This window comes from Camarhynchus parvulus, chromosome 1 (genome assembly GCF_901933205.1).
Source record: "Camarhynchus parvulus chromosome 1, STF_HiC, whole genome shotgun sequence".
Taxonomy (NCBI): Eukaryota; Metazoa; Chordata; class Aves; order Passeriformes; family Thraupidae; genus Camarhynchus; species Camarhynchus parvulus.
Genome location: NC_044571.1, coordinates 34,104,719 through 34,131,571, shown reverse-complemented (window position 1 = coordinate 34,131,571; position 26,853 = coordinate 34,104,719). Strand labels below are relative to the sequence as shown.

The window sequence follows — 26,853 nt, the reverse complement described above, 5'->3', positions numbered from 1 at the left end:
GAGCTATCCCAAACACAAATAACAGATGGTTGGAGAATGGATTGAGAGCATCCCAGAGGAGAGGGACTTGGGAGATGTTCATGGGTGAGAAATTCAACATAAAAGATATTGCAAGCTTGAAGTCCAGACAGTCAAACACAGCCTGGGCTGCTTCAAAGGCAGTGTGGCCAGCAAGTCAAGGAAGGTGATTGTCCCACTCTGCTCTGGTGAGAGCTCACCTGGAGTGCTGCATCCAGCTCTGGGGCCCCCAGCATAAAAAGGATACAGGCATGTTGGAGCAAATCCAGAGAAGAGCTTCAAGAATAATCAGTGAGCTGGAACATCTCTGCTAAGATGACGGGCTAAGAGACTTGGAGTTGTTCAGTCTGGAGAAGAGAAGGTTCCAGAGAGACCTTATAGCCCTTTCCAGTACCCAAAAAGGGCCAACAAGAGAGCTGGCGAGGGACATTTTACAAGGCCATGTAGTGGAAGGACAAGATGTAACAGCTTTACACTGAATTCATTTAGATAGTAGAAGAAAATTCTTTTCTGTGAGGTTGATGAGGCACTTCAACAGATTGCCCAGAGAGGATATGGATGCCCCATGCCTGGAAGCATTCAAAGCCAGGCCGGATGAGGCTTATAGCAACCTTGTCTAGTAGAAAGTGTTACTGCTTATGTCAGGGAGGTTGGAGGTTGGGTTGAAGGTCCCTTCCAACCCAAACCATTATATGATTCCACGATTCTGTGAACTAGGAATGCAGATAAATTAGAGCAATTAAAAGAATCTGAGATGAACTATCACTTGTCAAGAAGAGTAAAAGGCATAGATTCCATGGTAAAGTGAATGAGGCCAAGAAGAAGACATTTACAGTATCAGACCTAAGAACCTGCTTTTTCTTAGTTCTTCAGATGAATATAATTTTGACAAAGAACTAGTATTTGCACACTTAAAGGAGATAAGTGATTTGAACTCAGCAGCATCTTCTCCCTTATTTTCCATTTATTTATATATTCCATTATTTTCCATATATTCTTGCTCATCAAAATTTCTCCAGATCTCATGTTATCTTCTAGAGTATAATTTATTCAGGGAAATATCAATGGTAAAAAAATCTCTTCCCTCTACTTCTCTGTGAATAAAATGCTGAATCCCTCTCAAAAAAAAAATATATTAGATACCATTCAAGGCCCACACATGACTTGTGTATAGCAATAAGGATGAAGGGACAAACAATGGCAAGGCATTGATGCATGAATCATGTGCCTCTCTGATAAGCAGAAGGGCTCTCATGAACACAACATCCTATTTCAAGCCCTGGCTCCCACAGCTTCTCCAAGCTGGACTGGAAAGGCGTGGACATCTATCTAAAGCAGAAAACATGCCTGCCCATCACTAGCCAATGAAAGATATGCACCCCTGTAGAAGTGAAAGTCTCAAATGCTAAAGAGAATGTACCAGGGTCCCAGAAATAAACATTCCTTGAAAATCAGACTCTATCCTAATTCTACCATACCAAGAAATGGTTCAATACTTTATGAACACTACAACCTTCCTTTTATAGCAAAGACAGTAACTAAAGGAGGAGCAATAGCAACCTCTCTATTAATAATGGCTGGCATCTCCTGTAAACTTTTTGCCATGAACAATAGTCCTAAGGCTCAGATGTACAGAAAAGTCTGTTCATCCACAAATATCCATACACATTAAAAGACCTTGGCAAACGTGGTCTAAAATAAATTAAATTAGCCCTTCAAGAAAGCCTTTATTTGTCAACTAGTGACAAAACATTTATTCATTTCACCCTCTAATGCCAGGTTAGAGCTTGCACACCTAATGAAACCACTTTAGATTGGTGCAGCTTCTGTATTTCCCAGATGTTTCCCTTGCTTTGAGCTAGTTTAGCTTCTTCTTGCAGCCTAGAGTTTTCTCCATCCTGGACATTTATATACTCAGTGCTAGATCACAAGTGATGTTGGAGAACATTTCGCAGTGTATGGGTCACACTGGGATACATCTGCATGTGCTGAAAACAAAAGGGGACTGGGACTAATTTTCCCAAGTAAAAATACAAATTTGTCTAAGGTGAATGCAGTTTGTCCACCACAATTATTATCTGTGAGCCTTTTGTATCCGTTAATATTGCACACAGACTCAGGTTGCACTGGAGCTTATGTGAGATGGGAACCTGCCTCTTAACTGATGTCTAATCAGAGGAGGCTGTTAAGCTCTTTCCCTCAACCTTCTCTCACAGCAGTGGGCTCAAAGCTCCATAAAATGGAATCTTCTGTACATTTGGTGTCAGTGAGGTCAAGACCCCATCATATGTCCCATTTGCCCAAGTCCTGTGTAAGCCTCAGACACCATAACCATCTTTCTCCTCTTATAAGCATAGGTTCTTTTGTGACTCAAGTGACCTCTAGATTTCAAAAGAGAGTCCAGTGTCCCAGTATTAATAGTCCTATAGCATATGCTGCCCAGCTTTTTATTTTTGATTTGAAAAGGCATGACTATAGACATTGTGTGTGAAAATGTTGAAGGAAAATATTCTCAAAGCTGAAAAAAATTAGCATTCATTAATTCATTAAACAGCCAAAAGTCAGGAAGTGCCACTACTGCCTTTTACTGTGCAATCAGATTCTACTCTCATGTGCGTACACATTATGATACATTCTGTAATTATATAATTCTTTTTTTTTCCACAAGACCCCAGCTTTATTCAGTGCACAGTGTTCAGTGAATACAGCAGTTGCCCAATATTTCTCTTTATCCTCATGCTTTATTTACTGCACATCCTCTGAACATTGCATTGAATATAGAGTTACTTGTTGCCTCATGGGTTTTGTGCTGATGCTCCCAAAATTAGTGTATCAGTGTACTATAAGGATTAATGAATTTATGGTCACAATCCTCCTATGTACGCACTAGGAGAGTGTCACTCCTATGTACACATTAAGAGAGTGTCATTAAACCTATTTTATAGACTGAAGCAGAAAGACACAATGATCTGCCTGATGTAAGACAGTGAGTCAGGGGTATATTGCATGAATCTACACTGCCACATAATGCTGGCTTCTCCACCGAAGTCCCAAACCTACATTGCTTGTGTTAATTAGAGTCACAACAATCAACACAGCACTTCTGTAAATCATACTTCTGGTCTTGTGACCTTAACATCCAGAAGGCCACACATTCAGTGATATCCTGGAAATGTCTGGCTTCCTTCAATGTATCATCTTGGAAGTCTGCAGCAGGCTCAATCCACATTTCCTGCATGATCACTAATTGTGCAGATGATAAAGTTCACTTACACCTATTGCCATTTTCCTTCATGGTCTACATACAGACACCTACTGACATCTCAGGCAAGTGAAGAATACTCCTGGAAGATGTTTTCCCTCTCTACACATCCCACTTCATTCCTTGAGCACAGTTTACCTCATGCAGAAGCAGAGGTCCTATAACAAGAATATACATGGTAGGTGGAACCATAAGAGATTGCTTCATTAAAGATTTTAAGGCTATGTATGTGGCAATTAAAATTCTGTCAAGTTTTGAGGGATTTGGTTTTTAATTTTTCTTGTATAAGTGCATCTAAATCCTTCATCTGAAGAGGTCTTTTTGTAACCAGAAAGAGAGGAAAATTAGAAACTCCTTGAAGTCTAGGAAGTCTATTGTACAAAGCTGATATATTTAGGAAATATTCAAATATCATATTGAGCCCCACTTAGGGAAAATAAGATAATTCTTTTCCAAAAAAAAAAAAAAAAAAAAAACAAAAAAAAAAAAAAAAAAAAACAAAACAAAACAACAAACTGTAGAAAAGCAAAAAACCAATTTGTAATTTAGCACACTATAATATCAGAAATCACAGTAGGGAAACCAGCTAGATTGAAAATCATAGCAGAAAGGTCATTTGCCTGCTATGCCATCAAAGTGGCATCAGCTACAGTCTTGGGCTACACTTATGCACAAGTAACCCATGTCTACCCTATTCTGCACAGTATTTCTCCAGGATCAAGAGCTCTAATTTTTCAGCAATTCCATCTGTTCTGATAAAGTCAGAAAAACACAGACTGTAGAGTCCTGTGTTAATATATTAGTCACTGAGCCATTGTAAAAGGAAACATTCCTCTCTGAAGAAAACAAAGCAGTGGAACCACTGTCCGTTGTGCAGAGGAGGACACAAAGAGGAAGCATGTGGAAGAGACTTGTCATGGAATTGGACATGTCTATCCAAAAAGAGATGTCTGCAGAGACAGCGCTTACACCTGAGCTAGTCTTCCAAGGCACACCTTAATATACTCACCAGAGGTCTATTTGCTTAAAGTATCTGCTTGCTTCCACTGACAAGTTCTGATGTGGCTGGCTGAGTTGGAAATATCTGAAGATAAGCAAAATGAAACAGATGCCTAATTTCTGTAATTCAATCAGGCTAGGAAGGGAGCAAGCCTCCCAGCCAGAGAGATCTGTCAGGTGCCAGGCACACACACAAGTAGAACATGAGGCACATGGAGAAATTAAATGTGGAAACAGAGGACCTGCAGCCCTCAGGCTTTAGTAGAGTTTGAGATGTAGCCAAGAGTCCTGTGTTAAGGTTTTGGAACTAAGTGCTTAAATTCCTCTGAAGTCTAACTTTAGAGTAAGGCATTAAGTCCCTTTTTTGGATCCAATTTTCAGACCTTGTATTTTTATAGCCTCTTGGTAGCAATTATAAACTAGCAATTAAATGTAAGAGTAGGATCATTACCCTTAATCATATTGGTAATGAAGTCTGAGTATTTGATTCAGGGAAATGAAATTACATACATTTCCTTTTGTTCTGTTATCCAATCTCTAGTAATTTACATGTGGTCCTTGAATGTAGCTCTGTCTTTCTGTGGTTGCTCCTGCAGACTTGAGTATACAGATTTCTCTCTAACTTTAACTGGACTTCTGGATATGCAGGCAATATTGGACTGAACCACACATACTGGTAAAATTTCCAGAGTTCAGGGGCATTCATGCCAGCAGATACTCAATCCTGCTTCCTGTGTAGCTCCTCATTTTCTTTTCAGATGTTTCAGTTTAAAAAATAAGAGTCTGAGAAAAGCTACTCAAGAAAGAAAGGAAATTTTACTGACAATTTGTGAGGAATTCGTTACTGTTCTTATTTTTATCCAATTAAATTTAGAGTGATCTAGAGACTGTAGCCAAAAATGACAGTGGCTATAGGGCCAAAGTATAATTTTTTTTTTATTAAAAATAAATTTTCTGCAAAGAAGAAGAAAAATATACCCAAAGACAAGAGAGAGGAAACTTCCCTCAGAACTGTCAATGATTTCAGAAAGCAATACAACAAGTAGCCACTGGGAAAAAAAAAGCTAATTAATGAAAACGGAGAGGAAAAAAATTCTCTTCTTAGCAACTACATTGCCAAAAGAACTTATTGCTCTTTTCAACATGTAAACTGAATATGAATAGACAAAAAGTAAAATAATTAAAGCATATTTATTCCTAAATGGTAGTGGACAGTCTTCTGGCGAAGCTAATCGTTCAACACACACTGTTATGCTTTGCATTTTTTTTCTGATAACTCTTACAGTATGTACTACTGACAACCATATATCTTTGCCCTTGTATCTTTGAGCTACAAAAAGGAAGGATTAGTTTTCTTATAATAGCCTGTCTCTTACATAGTTATTGACAGGAAAAACAGGATGTCAGTTTGTGGTGCTGGCTTAGAGAAAAACAGTAATCATGATGTGGGAATATTGCACCCACTGCTTTCCAGTTATTTCTAGTTATTATCCAGTCCAGTTCCATGACAGAACTCCAATAAATGCAAATACTTTCAGAAAATGCAAGGCTGTTAAAGGTATGTACAGGTTCTGACTTCAGAATACGCAGCCAGCTGCAGACAAGAAACAATAAAGAGATTCTGGGAGGACTGGTGGGAAGGGCTGGGATATGAAACCACTCTTTATCACAAGGCTGATAAAGTTTAAATGCCATTTATGTGTCAGATAAACTGACTTTTAAACAAGACAACTGACTTTCTAACCTGACTCTTGTGACTAGTTTGGAAGTTTAGAACCTAATTCACAGACCTAACAAAAACTTCAAACCAAAATTTTGCTGCTGATGATGAAACAAATGGCACAAGGGAGCAAGCGGATTCCCTAAATATACTTTTCAAGATCAGAATGCTGGATTACAACTATAAAGAATAAAACTATGGGAGGAAATTACATCTAACATACCGACAAGTAGGGACATGGAAAACACTCCTTAATCACCTGAAAAATAAAAGCCTGATGTAGTGCCTTTCCTATTGATTTGAACAGACAACAGATCAGAGCCATCACATACAATCCCTAGGATGTTCCACTATGAAGGCTCTTTTATTCCTCCTGACATCAGGGAAAAATTATTATCTCTTTGAAAAAATAGGATACCAAATAAAATAAAACAAAAAAAAATCATATTATTATTAGATGGGTACAAAAGTAACTTCTAATTAACCATCGCTAAGCTACAACTTGCTCTGTACAATTTGCATAAAACCCAATGATAGACTTGTAAGCGAAATAAAATGCCTACAGAATAAGATGCACAGCTTTGATTCCTTGCAAGGAGAAAGTGAATAAGGTGCTTGAAAAAGTATTAAATACAGAAGAAAAAGCTCTGTTTTAACAAGGGGAAATACCTTGTTATTCACATTCCCTTTGGTAGTAGTTATTCTGAGTATCCGTTAACACGTGACTACAAATATTTATAAGTTTATTCATATCTCACTTTTACAAGATGTACATTCATATCATATGATTCAACATAATACACTCCAAAAAATGGAACTCAACATGTCTGGTGAATTCATGTAGGAGCATGCTGGTATAGTCAAGACCTAAAAAAAGGTTGTTTGCTTGTTTCTTTTTCTATTCCACAATAGCAAAGGGGTACAACCTTTTAAGATGAGTTAGGTTTGAATGCTTTTTTGTTTGTTTGTTTCATTTTAGCAATCCCTGAAATGTCTGTAAATCAGACACACTGTGAGTACATAACCAAAATAATGCTATGGTACTGCAAATCATACTGGCTGCTCATACTTCTGCAAAAGCAACAGGGTTTTAAAATATAAAAATAAATGCCAAGCATTGTCAAATTTACACTCAACATAATTAAAATAATACACATTTAGAATTTTCAAACAAAAAATAAATAAAACATCCACATACATTAATACAAAGAAACAGAGATATTTGCCTGTCTTTGATGTAATTAATACACACCATAAGCCTAGATTCATGAAAGTATTGTCTTTCAATAAATATCTTCAGCTTCAAAATCTGATATTTTCTACATTCTTCAACTGATTTTAGTTATATATCAATTTTCAATATAAGGTGTATGTACTACATTATGTTTCAATTATTTTTTGGAAATCAGCAAATTTACTAAAATTAGGAACCAACTTTTAGCATCAAATCTGTCTAACAGAAAGAATTTGAGGGATATCTGGCATCACCCCCCTTTTGAAGAATGCCTCAAACACCAAAGCCTGTGGCCTTCTACTGACCCGGCTAGAAAAGCCAGCCAGCAAAAATAACCAATACCAAATTAGCCACAGCATTACATTGACAGGACCCACATTGTACCTTTTAAAGAAGTGAATTTAGAGATGCCATTTCACAAGCACGAGGCACAAAGCAGAAGGCTCTATTTGCCTCTGAAGGAGAAGAGATCACACTCTGTAGCACATCGCACTTATTTTTATTTTTTGTTTTAGTTTCCAAGCAATACCAGGCCTTCTCCAGCCCTATCACATCTAACTGCAATCAGTAGAGATTTTCAAAGGACTAAATGAGAAGCTGTTGCCGTCTTATCCACAGCTGTTTGAAAACTTTTTTGCCATGAAAATGCTGTCACGTCAGGGAAAGAAAACAACATAATGGGGTGAGAAGGTTGCTTACGGATGAAGAGTGGGGCACTTCAACCATCCTTTTTAAACAGGAACACAAAAAATTTCCAACCATATTGGCTCTGTGCACTTTATAGAGTTGTGTAAAATTAGCATTAACAAGAACACCACCTGGATCATTAGATATTAGATATTATAAAAATAAACACATTTCTAAGAAAGACATGTCATCTCTTTTTCCTATACTTTAAAAGTTTTCCTCAAACTGAAGGGGAAAAAAAGCCTGCCATCTCCAAAGCAATAATGCTTCTGAAAACTAAAATTATCTGTCTTTAAAAAAAATTACTTTGCCTAGCACATTTAAACAAGCAGAAAACATGCGTATTTTTTGTCACAAAAAAAAAATCCATAACCTGGGCTTGCCTTAGGGACCTGGATTTCTGTACTACTACATGTCTATTTGATTTGAGTCAACAGTCCCAATGTGTCAATGTTATGTCAATTCAAAATCATGTCTTATTATTATTTTATAGGCAAACATAGGACTAAAAGACATAGCAGATAAAGCATGCAAAGAATTGACATCTGTACACTTGGTCTGTGTGAAAAATTTATAGAAGGGGAAGTTGGAAATCAGAGTTTCCTAGCAATTTGTGCATGCTGTTGGGAATTTGAAAATTTGGTTTTAGTCTTAGCACTGACACAACTCGGCCCCATTGAGTCATAAACAAAATTCCCACTGACAGACAGGGTCAGAGAATTGGACAGTAACTTCATGTTCTGTGGAAATAACTTACAGGCACATTCTGACACTCCAAAACACATTCAAAGTGCCCTTTAAAACTTTTGCTGAAGTCGGATACAGAGTTTAAATTTCAAGGAGTCCTGGCTATCTGAAAGGTTGTCTACCACCACAAAGCTCATGTCAGATAATGATCTGGGGGACGCTGCTACATTACAAAAACAAAAGTAATCATACTCACTGCTGACAATGGGTGATGGAACATGGCCCTTCATTTATATTCCTTAATTTCTACAAAAATGGGGACAATAATCTTGCCTAGTTCATAATGGGTGAGGATTAAATAATAGACATTTATACAGTGTTTTGCAAATGAACGTTATATAAGTGCTAAGTATTATGATATTAACCAAAATATCACTACATCTATATGACCCTACAAAGCAAAAAAACTTTCAGTATAGTTTTTTTCACATATTTCCAAGTCAATAAAAATCAGCCAGGGAGTCAACTGGCTATTTTGGTACAAATGAATGAAGCATTTTAACTTATTTGACAGTCTTTAAAAAAAACAGAATCTATTATTAATCAATTCTTTCCATTATGAAGGGGCCCATTCTAGGCATGATGCCTTTTTTATAGTCTTGCTTATAAACATCATTATTCATTCGGCATTCATTCCAGTTATTTTTCAAATACCATACAAATCTTCTGAGAAAGATTCTTTAGCAATACACATATGCTAAATGGAGGCCTCCTCCAAGGAAATTCTGCTCAGTGGTTGCTGTTTTGATGATCTTGGAAATCCCACTTCTCAAATCAAAGATTACAGAAAGATCAGGCTGGATGATGGTGAACAGTAAATGAGGTTTGGCATGCCTGAGAATCTCAAACAATTACGATACTTTTAAACTTTAATAAGCACCTCAGGACCATGACTATGTTATCTTCAACCTCCAACCTACTTAAAACAACAATTAAAAATAAAAACAAAACAAACAAACAAACAGAGACCACACATTAACAGAGATGGAGTAGATGCTTTGGTCCAAATCCCAACTTATATGGATCACTGGAGCTCCACATGATGAATGGAGCCACAGTGACTTACACTTAGAGAAAAGTCCAGTCCAGTACATGGTAGGCCAGGTAGGATGCCTCATTTCTTCCCAGTGATGTAAAGATGACAAGAAGAGCAGGTCACCTGTGCGTATCATCCAAAACAAGGCAAAGCTTTTACACCCCCAGCAATGCAAGTGGCCCATTCAAGAAAGCAAAGCAGAACCAGTTTTGGCAACAACTCCTACACAGTGCAGCTTTTCATTTCCTTTCATGCTAAACGAAAAGCAAGAGCAGCATGAATCACCCTGGTAGATTCCCAGCAGCACCCTGCCCCACTCCCCAGGCTGAACTGTGGTACCTCCTTCAAAGCATCCTAAGTTGATAAATCTTTCCACTTTCTTCCCTTCTGTGGTAGAGAGTGAGACTGTCCTTGAGACATCCATTGAAAGCACTCAGAAAAAAAGGTAAGAATATTTCATTCTGGAAAGATGTATGCTACACTACCAGCCTTGTTTCATCTTAGCAGGGAACTGTATTCATGTTGCCACTGTGTTTTGAATACCATAAAGAAGTAAAATTTCTGAGAGAAATGTACAGGCTTTTTTGCTGTGTTTGTATCTAGTAGAACAACAAAGGCAGAAAGTTATTCCTTCCCATACAATGCGGATGCATACTGTACGTGTATCCTGTAACACTCTGAGATTGGTAGCACTTCTCAGCATCTCACCTGGATGAGAAAATTCACATCCCAAACCTACAACTTCAACAAGTTCACTCTACGGAATTATTTGAGGGTAAAAATCACTCCTTTCTGAAAATCCTGCATTGTTTTGCAGGACTGCAAATTAAACATGTAAGCCTCTCTCAAATCCTCAGAAGAGGATTTGAAAGGCTAACAATTAGATTAGAGGTACAGATAACAAGCAGTCCCCATTCAGTCGATACCTTTATGACTTTGGTCTTCAACACTGTGTATCTAACTCTCCTTCAATGGCTGTGGGTGTCCAGTACAACAGGTTACTTACTTTAGCCTAAACCATCTTTGTACTAATGATTATTATTTTTCAGATCTGCATTTTAGAAGTGCTAGAACCACTCCAAATGTTTCTCATTCTAGCCAGAATTTCATGCATCATCATGAATAACATTTTACTTTCCAGACAATGTTTTGTTTCAATAAGAAATTGTTAGTTGCCTGAGATTTAGTCTGCATTTCTCAGCAACAAGTATTCATATTCTACCTTCATATTTTGGCCTTGCTTTAAAAAGGTACTAGACTTTCACAGAGAGGTAAAAAAAACAGGCAACTTTTATCAGCCCCAGCAAATTGAAGACATTAACTACTTCTCACATAATAAATAGAAGGGAAATGGCACAATTTTGATGTTCCAGAAATTTTGTTTGTTAGAAAATATCAAAATTTGAAGGAGAAAAAAAAAACCAAAACACAAAAAAGAAGAAAAGTCTCTAAAAATTTTCCTAAGCATGAATTTTTGTCCTACAGTAATATTTTGGATTTGATAAATATCAGCAAAAGCCAAAACTAGTAATGGATTGCTAAATGAGACATAAAAAGCAGGCCTAATAATGGTGCTATTCAGAGGATAACCTTCCATCAACACAGACCTTGGTAGTGAAGGCAACAAATAACTATCTTGTTAGATGAAGACAAGACCACTATTTGTACCTTCCTCTCTCCTCCCCAGCAAAAAAAATTTTTAAAAACCCACACCCAATTAGAAGTGAGTAACAGAAAAAAGTAAAACTGGGGAGGAGAGTCAGTAAATCCAGACACTTTGGTAATATAATTTAAAGGACTTCCCTGCTCTCCATCCTTGCTGGATTTGTAGTAGTTTCTTTGCTTAAGCATTAGCTTAATACTTGGTGTCCAATCACAGGCAAAAATTAAAATGGCCAAATATTGAATTTGTCCTCTTCTACAGAACACTTCTATGGGTTGTTTTAACTTGTTTGGGTTTGTTGTTGTTTTGCTTTTTTACCTAAAATCGTGTGAAAGTGTCATACAGATTTTTCAGCTTGCTTCTGAGAAATATGGCACATTAAGTTGACTAGAAATCATAGTGTCGCCCTCTTCCCATATGTGATACATATAACTTTATCCTTCCTAGAAGACTCAGACTGTCATTTTGGCAAGGAGCTGCAATGCACCAGTCTGAGCATAAAGGATTTAAGTTATGGATCTTGCAGAATTGGTTAATAACGGAATAAGAACGGCTATTTTTTTTAATCTATAATATTTACAGTATTGCACTTTACTGCACTTAATTGCATTTCACTAAAATTAATGCTGCATCAGTATTATGCCTTAAAACCATATGTCCATCTTTGTTGTATAATTCATTATTTCTACGTCCTGTAAAACAGTGAGATTCTGATTCAAAGATCTAGGCATTTGAGGGGAAAAAATGAAAAACTGACCTGTTTCTATGGCACAATACATCTCTTTGAGTTCACATAATTCTGGCAAACAGGTGCATTTCTGAGTGTTCCCATCTTTCAAGTTATCGCTAACAATTAGTAAATTCTAGTCTCTTTTTTTTTCTCCTTTCAAAGGACAAAGCCATTTGAGACACACTTTTTTGTTATTGCTGCTCTTTTTTTTTTTAGGAAAGAAAAGAAGGAAAATAAAACTCTGCCTTGCCTCAGATCTGAAATTCCACATTTAAATTCAAACCAGTTCTGCAGCAGCAGCAGCTCCTCAGTGATGGAAGAGATTCATGGCAGTGAAATAATACTGTTGGCAACAAAGAAATGTCATCTTTAATGGAGACCAGCCCCAAGGATTTATTATTTATTATTATTACTATTTGTTTTGTTTAGTTTTGTTCTAATATATTTCTGATCTTCAAAACGTGTTTAGTTTGACACATGCACAAGGTAGCAAAACTGACAGCAGCAGATGACGTTATGCCGGAGCGATCACTTTTGCCAGGGTCAAAAATCCAAAGTGTCCCCAATGTTCACAGATTAACATAATTTAGAGATCGTTTCCTTTTTTTTTTTTTTTTTCCTCTTTTTGTGATTTTTTTTAACTCTCTTTTCTCTTTCCTCCCACCTACTTTGTCCTCCGAGGAGTCTCTGACTGGCGGGTGCGTGTTTGCTGCTGGCGTGTGTTGTGTCCGAGGCCCCGCGGCGGGCGGAGCGTCCCCACAGCGCCACGCGGCACCTCCCGGCCGCCGAGTCCCTGGGGCCGGCCGGGCCAGCGAAGCGGCGCTCGCAGACCTCGGGGAAGGGGAAAGAAATAAAAACAAAACAAAAAAATAAAATAAACCAAAAAAGAGATACGGCGGCAGGGCGGCCGGAAGCGCTCGCTGCTCGCCCTGCAGCCAGGGGGGAGGAGGATGAGGAGGAGCGGAGGGGCAGAGCGGCGGTCCGTGCGGGTCACACGCCCGCCCGCCGCGGGCACCCGGGGCGGGGTGTGATGGGGGGCTCGGGGCAAGCGTGTCAGAGCCCCAGGGCCTCGGCGTGCTTCCGGGCCTTCAGCCGCAGGTCGGCGATGCTGGAGTTCTTGCTGTTGCTCTTGGCGGCGGCGGCCACCACGGCGGCGGCGGAGGCGGACTCCGCCAGGGAGGCGATGGGCAGCCCGAAGGGCGGCGGCGGGAACATCAGGTAGGGCGCGTGGGCCGCCAGGTGCGGGTGCAGGTGCGGGTGCGCGTGGGCCACGCCCTCCAGCTGCAGCTGCGCCTGGACCTGGGCGGCGGGGCAGAGACACGGCGTCAGCCCCGGGCCAGGGACACACAGATCCCCAGGCCACCCCGGGACACGCGTCCCCAGCCCCGACCCTGCCCGGGAGACCAACTTGTGAGCGGAGTCTCCCCCGCAATCGGGGCGGCAAACCTCCGCTCCTCGCTCAACCGAGGGCACAGAGACGCGCTTAACCCTCCTCCTGGTGGCTTTAAATAAATAAATAAATAAACAAATAAATAAATAAATAAATAAGACCCAAGGCACGGGCGCCAACAAGTGCTAAATAGCTAATTTTTTTCTTCTTTTCTTTTTTCTTTTTTTTTTTTTTCCAGGGATGTTTATTTATACCTTGCTAAAAACTCTTGGCCGTGGGTCCCTGCTATACCCGGCTAGTGTTTGCTTTGGAGCTTTCTAGACCTACACAAACACATTGGGTTGACTGAGAGATTTCAGCTTCGGGTAGGTTCGGTGAGGAGTGGGGGAGAGTTTATTTATGTATTTAATTATTTTGGTCCAAATATGTCTTTTAAAAATCAATACAATTAATCTGTCAGCTCCACGTGTCTCCGAGATGGAGAAGGTGGTGGAGGGTCCCTTTGGGCTGGAAAAAAATCAATTCCCCGATTAATTGACAAAAAAAAAAAAAAAAAAAAAAAAAAAAAAAAAAAGAAAAAAAAAAAAAAAAAGAAAGAAAAAGAAAATACCGAGGGAGGAAGAGTTACAACCGGCTAGAAGCGGGAATGGAATTTCATCGCCCTCGTCCCGGTTTTCCCCAGCGGCTTTCCCCGGGTGGCTGCGCCTCGCTGGGGCACGGACCCGGGCCCCGCAGTGGCGTCGATGTCTGCGTTCCGCCACTGCCCCTGTCCTGGCCGGCCATCAGGGTGGCAGAGCATTTGGGAGCAGGCTCCCCACCTCCGGGGTGGTCGCATCCATCGGAAAAGGACAGGTCTCAACTGCCCGCCCGGGAATGAGGAGGGCAGCTACAGCCAAGGGTCCGCATAGCGTTTCCCCCTCCCGGTTTGGCCCAGCGGGCGGAGGAGCCGCCCCCGCCGCGCTCTCCGGCGCCAGGAGGAGCCCAAGCCCCCCGGGCTGCTCGGACCGAGCCGGGCCGGCCCGCAGAGGGCGGGCGGGCTCGTCCGGACCCCGCCGGGCCCGACCCGCCCGGGGGAGGCGCTGCGGCCACCGGAGGCCGGTCCGGTCTGCGGGCGGCCCCGGGGCCCTGTGCCAGCCCATGGCACGGCGGCGGAGGGCCCCGAGCCCCGCCGGCGCCTCCCGGGGCCGCGGGACCTCCCGCTCCGTCCCGAGCAGCGCTGAGCTCCCGAAAGCCGGGCGGGGGCTCCTTCGCGAAGTTTTACAGCCTGTTTTTAATACGTGCCAACTTCTATATAAATGGCACTTGTAAACGTGTCCGGCTTCCTCCCGTGCAAACGAATGGGGGTCGGAGCTTACTGGGGGAAAGTAAAATAAAACCGGAGCTAACTACCTGTTGGAAAGGCATCCTCAGGGCTCCCATATTCACATAGGGGGCTACTCTGCAGGCGTCTAAATGGCTGGCGGTTCCCAGGATCACACCTGCGGAGAGAGACAGGGCCGGGTGAGTGGCGAAAGCGCCCCGGGGCTCCGAGGCCGCTAGCCCCCGGCCGGTCCGCACCCCTAACCCACCTTTGTGCATCTGGTTTTCCTGCTTTCGGCACTTTGCTCTCCTGTTCTGGAACCAGACCTGTGAAAAGAAAAAGCAAACAAAAACAAAACAACAACCAAAAAAATGGAGGTGGCCTAGGCAGCTACTGAGGGAGCACTATCTCAGGAGCTAGGGATGGAGGGGCGAGGCCAGTGACTGCACAGCTTTGCTGAGGTCTCCCCTCGGGAGCAGTCGAGGGGATGAGCTCGACGCCAGGCGGAGTGAGCCCCTCTCTGTGCTGCTGAGGGGCTGTTCGCGGGGAGCTCCTGCGGTCCCTCAGCTGAGCCCAGGAGTTAGGAAGCGCTCTCGCAGAGGGAGAGACCGGGAGCATGCCGCTCAGCACCGGTCCCGGAGGGTCCCGTGTCCCCTGGGCAGGCAGTGGCAGTCTTTCTGCCACCCGTCTGGAGCGACACTTACAGTAAGACCACCCGCAGGACGGAGGGGACCCTCGAACCCTTCCCAGTCATCTTAAGCAGCCCGGGAAGAGCCACCGTGGGCCAGGTCAGACTCCGAGGTCTTGGCCCCAAGAGACTGGAGCTCCTGGCCCTCTCCCGAGCTAGGCTTAAAATCGATGATCTCTGACAAAGATCCGGTCAACTTTCGCGAAAGGGTCTGAATCGTTCCCCGTTCCCTAAATGTTAAAGAAAACAAAATCCGCTTCTGCAGACCTCTGGCCAGACAAGAGTAGCATCTTTTGCAGGCTGGGATGTAAAGAAGTGCTCATGCCCCTACCCGAGGAACGCCTGTAATCCGATAATGCTTCCCCAATTCCAGCCGTTCTCACTTAAACAACCGAAGAACTTTGCAGTTGCCACTGCGCTTCCCGTACCTCTTTTCCGGGGGCATTTCAGACTTTCATTACTTTTCCCCTTTTGCCGTGCTCGATCAACAGCTCGCCCCAAAACATCATCAGAAACGCGGGCCAAAATATTTTGCGGATCCTTATCTTTACACCAAAACCTACCGAATATGGACAAACATTGACTTTCACCGCTGATAAAATCTTGTGGCTAAGTAAACACCTACAACCTTTGATGTTCTTGCACTTGCCAAGAGATCATACGGTTAATTAATACTAACTGCACTTCCTACATCAAATTTTCCCTTCAAGCTTTCTTCAATTGCCTTAATGATGGTCATTTACAACGGAGTAATTAGTGCAAAGAAAGGCTTCCGAAGGCATTAATTACCTCGGGTACCTCAGTGATTTTCTTAAGTAGGAATTGGCCTTCTCTGATTTAGCGCACCATTTCTCCTGCCTGGGGTGTCTGCGGGGGAAGCGCGCAGCGGGCGACTGCGGAGCGCAGCGGGTGCGGACAGACCGACCGACGGACGGATGGACGGACGGACAGACAGACAGATAGACATACAGACCCACCCACCCATCAGTCCTGGTTCCTGTCCCTGACGGCTGTCGCCAGCTCAATCCTCCCTGTGCTAAGCGGGCATGGCTGCCGCCCCGCTGCCCTGCGCAGCACAGCGCGGCACAAGCACAAGCCTATTTTTCCCTACCAGCAACACGCAAATATTAGCAACATGCATCGCTTCTCCTTTTTACTGCACCCTTAGGGATTTATACACATGTACAGTTACATTTAAATATGAGCATGCAAAATATTATCGAGCTGTAGCGACAATAATACATCTTTTTTTACTGTGGTAAATCCTTGCAGGAAATCTCCTTGTATGTATTCCCCATGCCCCCCCGCCTCGACAAAGCAGTGTAAATTGTCAGAAGAAATTTAAGCAGCGTTTAAACAACTTCTCTTGCAAATCAGAACATCTTTCAAACCGAAATTATATTTAAATCTGGAAAACGAAGTGTCCTTTCCCTTTAGCTACGAAAAAATAAGGTTATGAGGAATAAAAGTGATGAATTAGCCACTGCATTAAGCGATAATAAATCAGGCTTGGTGTGATTCGCGATCAATTCCAATTAGGCATGAATATGCTAAGTAAAGCACAGTACACTGTTTTAGACAGTTATTTCTTCATTAAGGATCACTCAGTGATTTCTTTCACAAATGCTCTAATCTGATTTCCTTTTGATTTCCATTAGAGACAGTGAATAATGACATTTAATTTAGCCCTGCACCATAAACCCAAAGATATTTGTTGTAATTGAATTACTGCCTGCTCCTCACTATGGTCTCATAACTTTCAATTATAACCCTGACAGCTGGGTGATATGAGTTTCCAGTACAACACTAAAAATAAAAGGTTAATAAGGACTAGCTACCATAGGAGCTTCAATTTATTTACAGCAAATTTCCACGCTAAATTGAAACTATATCCTTTAACAGCAAGGGACAAGAGGTTCAGATAGGAATTAGAGAACAATTCTGAAAGTATTAGGAAAAAAAAAAAAAAAAAACCAAAAAACAAACCTTTCCCTTTTCTGCCTTTTCCTCTTTTTTTTCTGCTTCTACTTATTGATGGATATTAACTCTGTGCTTATTTCCTAATTAATTATCCATTTTCCCTCTTTTTCCTCTTTATACTTATTTTATGTATAAGGATTTTTTTAATCCACACAAACCTCTTTTATAAATTAATAAATACATTTTTTTTTAACCTCGGTCATAATCTCCTCCTGATTTTTTGGGGGCTTTTTTTTTTTATTCTGTGTGTGCTGTTTTAAGATCTGTAAGCACTTGAAGCACCAATTTTCCTGTAACTATGAACATCCTGTTAAGGTGCTCCTCAGTAATAAAGTACTTGAAAGAAAGAGTGCAGAATTCAATTACAAGTAATTTATTTTTATAGAAACAGTACATCAAGGCCTTGGAAAGATATTACAGAGCCCAAGTAAGAAGATCTGGGAAGATGACATAAGAGTTGATGTCCCCTTCAGCAAAAGTTTAATCTTTTCATTAATTTATATGGTGTGGTTAGATCAATCTTCCAGGAGAAAGTAGGCCAGCAGCACTCTGAACCCCTGCAATATTCCCTGTAAGCTGCCATTCCTAAGGCGTGTGCCCAGCACCATCCCTTGCCCTCCTCGGTTTCTACTGAGAATCAGAGGAGCTCAAGGGAGAATAAAACCTTAAAACCTTGAAAGAAAAAAAAAAAAAAAAAAAAAAAAAACCAAAAGGGGGGAACAAAGGCAACTTAGGTACTCCATTTATTTCAGGATCTGCCTCCAGGAGACAGCTGTTTAAAGCGAGGTAATGGCTTGCTCAGGCAACTGCTGGCTGAGCAGTGTGCTGTCAGCTTGCCTTCCATGCTTAAGGAGGGGCTCCAACAGACCCCTCTCCCCACTCCAGCTCGGGCCCGTGTTTCTCCACTTCCCGCTGTGCCCCGGGAGTGAGGTCAGGGCATGGAGCCTCCGTCTCTGCCCACAGAGCTGTACCCATGCCTGTGTAGCTACCCGCACACTCCTATGGGCAGATATACATATACATGGGCATCTCTTATCTCCAGGGTGTGAGGGCGTGTTGTTCAATAGAGGGGTTGCCTTGGTGACTTTTTCATCTTGAGTTTTAGTTTGGTTTGTGTCTGTTAGGCTAAGTATAGAATTTTAATCCAAGGACAGATTTCCTTCAGGTTTCTCCTGCTCTGGGCCTGCTCAGAGAGCCACAGGTTGACCTTATTTTTTCTAGGTAGATTTTTGGTAATTATTTCTATGTTGGGTTTTTTTGTTTGGTTGAGGGGTTTTGTTTCTTTTAATATGACATCTGTTTTGTGGAAGCATTCCCTAGTTGGCTTGGGGGAAGAGGGAGTATTTTTCCTCTGCATCAAACTGAAAATCAAATTTTAAAATAATCTATGTGGAGCCACCCAAACAGACAGCTCTGGTGGCCCCAGGACTACAGCAACCCGGATCTATTTTCAAGATTTCGAAGCCTAATTGGCATTTAGCTGTCTCTGAAGTGGGATGGGAGGGACGCGGGGAACCTCCACCAGATGGGGTGGCATGCATTCATACGCTTGCTGTGCGAATCAGAGCCGGCACCTTTCCCCCGGCTCTGCCTAATCCCGTCCCTCAGCACCCAAACTGTCTAGCCTTATTCAGGCAATTGTTTTCTGGCCTTTTTCTTTTTTTCCCCCCCATAATGGCCCCATCATAGAAAAAGCGGGAAGAAAATAAGGATTAAGGGGGAGTAAATGGCACGTTTGCAAGGAGGGAAAAAGAAATTTAAAAAAAAAAAAGGTTGTTCAGTTATAAGAGACTTGTCAACACTATCATCACCCAACCACCCTACCCCACACACATACCAAAAAGAAATTTTAAACCGCCTTCCTAGGAAATGCTAGACACGGGCAGATATTCCCAGAGCAGAATAACTGTTTGGCAGGACAGGTACAGCAGACTTGCAAACAGCTTTCCCATCACACGTGCCACCTCTGCCTTCACCTCCCCGTTCTGCATGAAACGGGGCACTGTGCTAGGATCCGCTGGCAGTTGGGGAGGGAGGTGAGCACGTTTCCAGGAACAGAGCCTTTCTCTTACCTGAACCCTAGCTTCAGATAGTCCCAGCCTCTGGCTTAGTTCCTCCCGCATGAAGGCATCCGGATAGTGAGTCTCATCAAAAAGTCTTTCCAGCTCGTTCAGCTGCTCTAGTGTGAAATTGGTTCTGCTTCTCCTTTGTTTAAGCTTGGTCTGTCCGTCTTCATCTTCTGACTTCACATCTTCCCTCTTCTCTTTGCATTCGTAGATCCCTGCCGGGAGGGGGAAGAAGAAAACGACGCTGAGCCTCCCCTCGCACCTCTTCGAAATTCTCCCACACAGGGGTCTCCCTCCTCCCCTCTTCGTCCCCAAACTCAGCACAACTTGCGGGCGCAGCTGGCGGAGGGGGCAGGACGTCCCCGGGCAGGGCCCGGAGGGGCGAGAGGGGCTGAGCTGAGCTACAAGCTCCGCGCCGGACTGGGGGCAGCTCGCCCCAGGGCCGGGGGAGGAAGGGAGCCGCGCTGCCTTGCCTGTCTGGTGCCCTGTCAGAAAAACTGTACAGATACATATAATTTTATTTTCTTTCCAGGGTTAGGAGGAAGCCGCTGGTGCGGGCAGTTCAGGGAAGGGGTGGTAGGGAAACGGCCGGCCCCCCGATACCTCCAGGCGGTGAGAAGAGGTGGGGGAAGGGGGTTTCTCCTCCGACAAAGAGGGTTGTGCAAGAAGCTCCCTACCACTGTCATGGTGAAGCCACGATGATAGTATTTGTCTCGTAAAAGAAACTTTCCCCGGGCATGAGACAGAGACCGCCTGTCTCTCTCCTCCTTAACACCCCTCTTTCCCCCAAAATACCTGCCAGCGGCTCGAAACCCCGTGCGGGACAGCGGGCTCCGGTGCCATGGGTCACCCCCAGCCCCTCCGAAACAGCAGGAACCCTCCCAACCTCCAGGGACTGCAACAGGGCTCGTGGAGAGCTTGCGACCAGAGGCAGCCGCTGAGAATGCTTGTCCCGGGCAGAGAGGAGGCTGTGGGGGCAGCGGTAAAACAGTTCCCCTTTTCTGTCTTGGGTAGGGAGATTTCTTTTGCTTTGGCATATTATTTCCTACGTTTTTATTAATACAAATTTTCCTCCTTTTCCCTAATGTCGGGAGGCCTAAGTCACTGTCCTTCTTTCAAATCCAGCTAACGAAAAAAGGAAGGGATGCTAGAGCGAGGGACACCACTTTAGGCTGAACCGGTTCCCCGGCATCCCCTGCCTGCCTGGGGCGCCCGCCGGGTGCGCATCCAACGGGGCACCAGCGGAGTCCCGGGACGAGCCCGCTCTGACTGCCTCCTTTGTCGTGCCTTCCCTCCTGGGTGGTGTGGATTTCGGGGGAGTCGCATCTGCGGATGATCCCGAATTAATTCCCTTTTCCCTCACCAAGTACACAGGTATTATATACATATATATGTATGTATACACACACAGAGAAATGTGCTCATGAACATATATTAACCTATATACTTAGGAGCATCACAAAATGCGAATTATAAACTGCAAATCGTAAGTTAATTAAACGTAATAAAGCGTCCTGAACTGCATCTGGGCTTAGGTCAGGCCGGACCCAAGCCGAAGCATTCGTTTTCACTTCCAAAATGAAAATTGTCCCTGGCCGTGATCGTTCCCCCGGGCTCCGGGCTGATACTGGCTGGATAAAACTTTGGGAAGGGTCTGGCCTCCGGATGGGGAAATTCGCTGGTTAGTTTTAATGGCGTTTTGTTCTCATTTCTCCTGTAAAGGGAATCCCTACGAAAAGACGAGGGTGCTAACCCAGCAAATGCCTAGGGAAAATCAGGCGCGTTCAAAAGCTGTCTCTTTTCCGAGGCTACAGCATGTCCGTGATAGGTATAAAATATTAACTAGCATATCGGTGGGACTGAAATCACATGCCGGAATCAGTTGAAATTAGACTGAAACCTGGCATGAATTTAAACTGTCACAAGCATCTCAGCTCCTTCCAACTCCTCCCTTCCATCCCCACCCCCAGCCCCTATCCGTAGATTAGATTAGCTAAACACACAAGCCAGAATTTCGATTCATGGGGAAAAAGGGAGAGTAGTAGAGGGGTTTTTTTCGTTCCTTCTCATTCTATTTTTAATTCCTGAAGCATGCCCTGCTTTAATTTTTTTAAAAATCATCCCCTGCATCGAATGATTCCCTTAAACTGAATCTCGTTTTTTAATCTCTCGACCAGAGAAGGAAATAAGTAAGCTGAGTGGTACTGGCTTGTGCAGAAATATCGGTACCCGAATACGGGATTGTACCTCGTTCTTCTGTTTGGGGAGCAAGTAGAAAAGAGAAGGATATTAAATAAAAGTTTGGGCTATAAATTAAATCTCCCAGTGTTATATTAAACAAGATCAAACAGTAGGAAACAGCTGAAAGGCTGGTTGTTGTTCCCCAACCTATTAACCGGTTTTTATTACCCCAAGCTAGCCAGTAGCTCCCCAGGCAGGTCCACCTGTCTAACTTGCCTAGAGACACTTTCTCAACTTTCTAATCCCCCCGTCCTTTTAATTCTCTCTTTCCCCTGTGAGCCTGTGCGGGATTTTTAGCTGTCTTGGTTTAAAAATATATATTTTTTTTAAATTGTCGTTGTCGTTGTTGTTGCTTAGAGAAGGGATGGGGTCTGCGGGGTGCCGTGCTGCCCTGGCCCAGGTGAGAGGACTGGCAGGGGACCGAGGGACCAGAGTCGGCCGGTGCCTCTGGCCGCAGCGAGGTTCTGTCTCACCGGCTCCGGGCAGCTGCCCCACATCCACGCTCCTCTCCTGCTTCTCGTCCCCGCCGGTCGGAGCCTCCGAGTAGCGCAGGCTGACCGACCCAAGACAAAATGTCCAGAGAGAGCCCTCTCCACCTCCCGCTTTCTCCCAGAACGAGCAGCAGCATCCTGACGGCCCGGAAGCAGGAAGAACAGGTCTCCCGAGGCATTAAAACTTCCCGGACAAGATTTCCTCGTACAAAAATGCACAGATAGAGACAAAAACGTCTGCCGTGCTGCGCTGCCGCCTTCCCCTAGGCGAGAGAACGCCTAACGCACCGGATCGATTTCGGATGTGAACGGGGGCTGGCGGGGGGGCAGGACCGAAGTTGTGACTTGTTTTCCGCGGCTACGCTCACGTTATGCATGCAGGAGTACGTGTTTCTAAGCCTGTGCTCTCGCCGCCGCGGGAGGCAGGGAGGGAGGCGGCCGCCGCAGGGAAGCAGGATGCGGGAGGCGATCCCGCTCGCCCCGCCGGGCCGAACCGGGGCCGCGGTGACCGAGACGCCCCCGCCGCGGAGAGCCAGGGGCGGCCGCGGAGGGGACCGGGGCTGCCGGCGAGAAGCGCGGGGCGAAGGGCTCCCAGCCCTGCTCTTACCTTCCGCTGTCCTGCCCGTGTTGAACTCCTTCAGTTTGTCCTTGTCGCTCTCTACGTGGTCTTTGAAAAGATGCACCGGGCAATGGTTGCTGCTCTCGGTCATGTCCTGCAGGTTAGAATCAGAGTTTCCAAGCTCCCTAGAGCGAGCCAACCCACTCTCCAAAACTTCCCTGTACGTGATGGTCTCCTTCTTGTTGCCGCTGCCACTGCCGCTGCTGCTCTCTTTGCTTTTCTGGTCAAAAGATTTGGATACAAAAGCCGTAAGTTCTTCCATGGCTGCCCGGTGATCTTATCCACAGAGATCCACTTGTTTTCAATCGGAGATGTGGCCGTCCTCCGCACGCTGTTTTTGCACGTAGAAGATGGGCTGTATAGGGTTAGATCACTCCTGCTGTTATTTATGCCTTTCAATTTGAGATCACACTATTTATACATGGCTACCTCAGCCCAACCCCCAGCTCTCCCTGTCTCCAGCAATTACTGACTGCTCCATAGTCGCAGGCGGACTCCGAGCAGCTATCTCCCCCACCTCAGTCCAGCAATTGGCTTTCTTTTCATTTCATCACTCTTTGGCATCTTTGCACCTTGATTTAGGGAGGCAAAGAGGCAACAGCGAAAAAGAGGGGGGGAGAGGGAGACAGAGAGAGAGAGAGAGAGAGGGAGAGGGAGAGAGTGAGAGAGAGGAATAAAAGGGAGGGAGGGGGGAAGAGGAAAACATGAAAATAGGTATCTACATTCTGTAAATGGGTTGCAGAAATGAGAGTCGAGGAAGACTTAATTGATTTTAAGGACATCCTGTGCGTGGCAACACTGAATAAAAACGGACCCACAGCTAACCAAATAACTGAGCTCCTGCAATTAAATGTATCGCTGTCAAGAGGAAAGGAAAATGAGTGTTCAATAAAAAGGTAATGAATAAAAAGCCGGAGATGTGCATTTTTTGTAATCATTGGAAATTCTACCTGATTTGCTATTTAGCTAATTTCTCTTAAGTAAACGGTCGAAATAATCGGCGAAACAAAAATGCTGTTTTAAAAGTGTTGCCTGTTTTGGCTGGCGGTGGGTGGGTGGGTGCACGGAAGGGGACGTGTGCTGCAGCTAAACAAGTTGCGAGGTGCCTCGGAGGTCCGTGTCGGTGTGTTCGGAGGATGTGGAGTGGGTTGTTTGGCTGTGGGGTATCCATAGGTAGGGAATCTCTCCAGATGTATGTGAACATTGCAGGATTTGTCTCCTTGTTTATTGTTATTATGTTGTCTGGAGGTACTGCAGGGGGAAATTAAAATCTAAAATGTTTCTCTGGATATCGAGCTATCCTGCTGCATGCAGCAGAGGGATAATTTGTTAACACGGCAGTGTGTACACGACAAATACAGCATTAAACCTTTTTTTTTTTTTTTTTTTTTTTTTTTTGCCCCAACGAAACATACCCTGCTGTATTTAACATAGAAATCGCAATATTTTCCCCACCTTGATCTTGGTAGGCTGCAGTTATTTTTGTTGTACTCCTGGAATAATTATTATTCTGTGAGCTTGAATAGCTGCCTGAAATTCGTCTCCAGATAACAGCGCCGGCATTTCCAGCGCCTCTCCGCACCGTTTGATCCCCATGCGGAGCCGACTTCCCAGCTATTTATTTCTGTCTCTTCTCCTCGGGCTTTAACGCGAAGGGTTATTCGGTATTTGGAGGAATTTTGTCTTTGGTCGTTCGGCTTTTTACGTCCTTCTCGTTCCCCCGCCTCGAGTTTGAGATAATCAGAGCTCATCATCACGCCACCCTCTGCTCTGAAACACAACCAAAGCAGGCTCCTCGTTGGAGCAAGGGGCCATTGTTTCTTTTCCGGGGGAGTGTGGGGCTGTTCTGAAAATTAGCAGAACATTAAAACGCTAAAAATGCGTTTAATTAATCCAAAGGTGCCCCCAGCACCAGAGTTAACACTTCCAGAGGAGGAGGGGGAAAAATAATAATCGAGGAAGCAATTAATAAAGGGCTTAAAAAAAAATCAATCTCCCCCTGTGCGAATTTAAAATGATTATCTAGCGGACAAGGATTGATCATTTGATCTCGGCACTGCGGATATCCCTGACATTTATTATATTGTCGTGTCTCGGTGGCATCCTTCCTCCAGAGTTCGTTTAACAAGTGAGGGAGCGGGGGAAGCCTTACAACTTAACAAACAGGTCTTGTCATCGCAAACGCCAATCAAATCCGAGGCTCTAATGTATATCACACGGCACCACATAAATAATAAAGGCAAACGATAGACGGGGAAGTAACGTGTGGCTGAGGAAAGATCCCGGCACGACACGCTGCTTGTGCCTCTCTCATGCGCATGTAAGGGCTCGTAGAGGATTGTCGTGCAGGCTGGTGCGTGCTGCGAGGGTGTCACGGACACGCGGGGACACCGGCGCTGACCCCCCCGCGGGAGAGGCTCCGTACCGGGGCCGGCCCCCGTCGCGGGAACTTTCCCCATCCCTCGGCTCGAACGGCACCGATCCCCACCGTGCCCGATCTCCCTCTGCCTCCCTCGCAGCAAAGAGCAATCAAGGATAAATATTTACTGACTCCGCGTCCCCAGCGCTGGAGAGGCACGGCGCGCGTCGGCTTCCCCGAGCTGCCGGAGTTTGCACCAAGTCCGCCGGATCCCCCTTTCCTCCCTCTCGCCCCCGTCCCGCTCTCCTCCCCGCAGCTCCCCCCTGCGCCCAGCCCCACGCCTGCAGCCCCCGCCAGCGCCGGCCGCGCTCCTCCCGGAGCCCCGGGGCGCCTCCTGCCTCTGCCGGGCTCCTGCCCCGGGGACAGGGGCAAATCCAAGCCTCTCTGATGGAGGGCGGGGGGGAAGCTCTCTTGCCAGCTCCACATCCCTCCCTCCCTGCTTCCCAGCAGCGCCCGATGGGAAGGTTGGTTGTCCCTCGCTTCCCGCAAGGCGCGGGGCGCAGCTCGGCGCGGGGCAGCCCGCGGGCCGCCGCCACCGGGCGGCCTCGGCGGCAGCGGGGAGGGCCCCGGGGGAGCCTCGCAGCCGGGGGAAACTTGCCTCAGACTCGCTCCGAAAGAGAAAAGCGAAACAAAGCGCCGGAAAGGGAAAGGGAGAAAGCCGGGAAAACAATAAAAACAAACAAACAAACAGGACCAGTACAAAGCTCAGCTCTCCCGGGGATCCGGCCGCCACCCCGCGCCGCGGACCCTGGCGGGGGCGGGCGGCGAAGGGCGCGGAACCGCGGGCACCCCCGAAGGCGCGCACGGCCCGCTGCGCAGCGCGGAGCTCTGCGAGGGGAGCCGGGCCCGTCCCGGCCCGTCCCGTCCCGTCCCGTTCCGTCCCAGCGGCGCGGCAGGGAGCGACGGGAGGCGGGGAGCGCCCCCGGGCCCCCCCTCTCTGCGCAGCCCGCGGCTTTGGGGGAACTTAGAGCAAGGTGGTGCAGGAGGGAACAAAAGTGGGGGGCAGTTTTGTCCCCACTACAAACTTTGACGGCGGGTTCAGAGAGGAATTACCTTTATTGCTGCTCCTGATAAATGGGCTGGGGGTGGGATGCAGGGAGGGAGAAAGAGAAGGAGAAAGAGAGAGAGAGAGAGAGAGAGAGAGAGGAACTGCCGCCCAAATACCATTCTCTTGCAGGAACGGAACTCCTGGGACCCTGTCGCAAATGTAAAAAGTCACCAGCGCTCCCCGGAACTTCCCTCTGCCCCCAGCTCCCCGCGGCGCCCTGGGCACCTCTTTGCGGGGCCACAAGCCACCCCGCTGTCCCCGATCCCCCCTTGCCGGATCGGCCGTCAGCGGCGCTTTGAGGGCTGTCCCGAGTGCCCGGCCCACCGGAGGGCACCATGCCCCCAAATCCTCCTCCTCCTCCTCCCTCCCTACTGCCCCGGGGCAAGGACAGGAGCCCTCTGCCCGTCTGGGGGTCCTAAGTGGACAAAAGGGGTGGCCCGTTTATTCTGCCTCTCTTCCTTCCCCACCGCCGCCCCATCGGGGCTGATTGCTCCCCACAGAGCCCAGCCCGCCCC

At 45.4% G+C, this 26,853-nt stretch overlaps 1 protein-coding gene across 2 annotated transcripts; it reads right to left on the bottom strand.

Annotated features, from left to right (window-relative positions):
- Nucleotides 1-12,233: 12,233 nt before the first annotated feature.
- SHOX (short stature homeobox) lies at nucleotides 12,234-24,041 on the bottom strand. 2 transcript variants are annotated; one of them, XM_030949901.1, is made up of 6 exons: nucleotides 23,822-24,041; nucleotides 22,860-23,226; nucleotides 19,527-19,735; nucleotides 15,055-15,112; nucleotides 14,876-14,964; nucleotides 12,234-13,395 (listed from the first exon to the last, which is right to left on the bottom strand). In XM_030949901.1, exons 2-6 carry the CDS (start codon nucleotides 23,131-23,133, stop codon nucleotides 13,150-13,152), a joined length of 876 nt encoding a protein of 291 aa, XP_030805761.1. In that variant the 5' UTR covers nucleotides 23,134-23,226; nucleotides 23,822-24,041; the 3' UTR covers nucleotides 12,234-13,149. The 2 variants fall into 2 exon arrangements, with proteins under 2 accessions (XP_030805761.1, XP_030805752.1); XM_030949892.1 differs by lacking the exon at nucleotides 23,822-24,041 and having other exon boundaries at nucleotides 22,860-23,322.
- Between the last annotated feature and the right edge of the window lie 2,812 nt (nucleotides 24,042-26,853).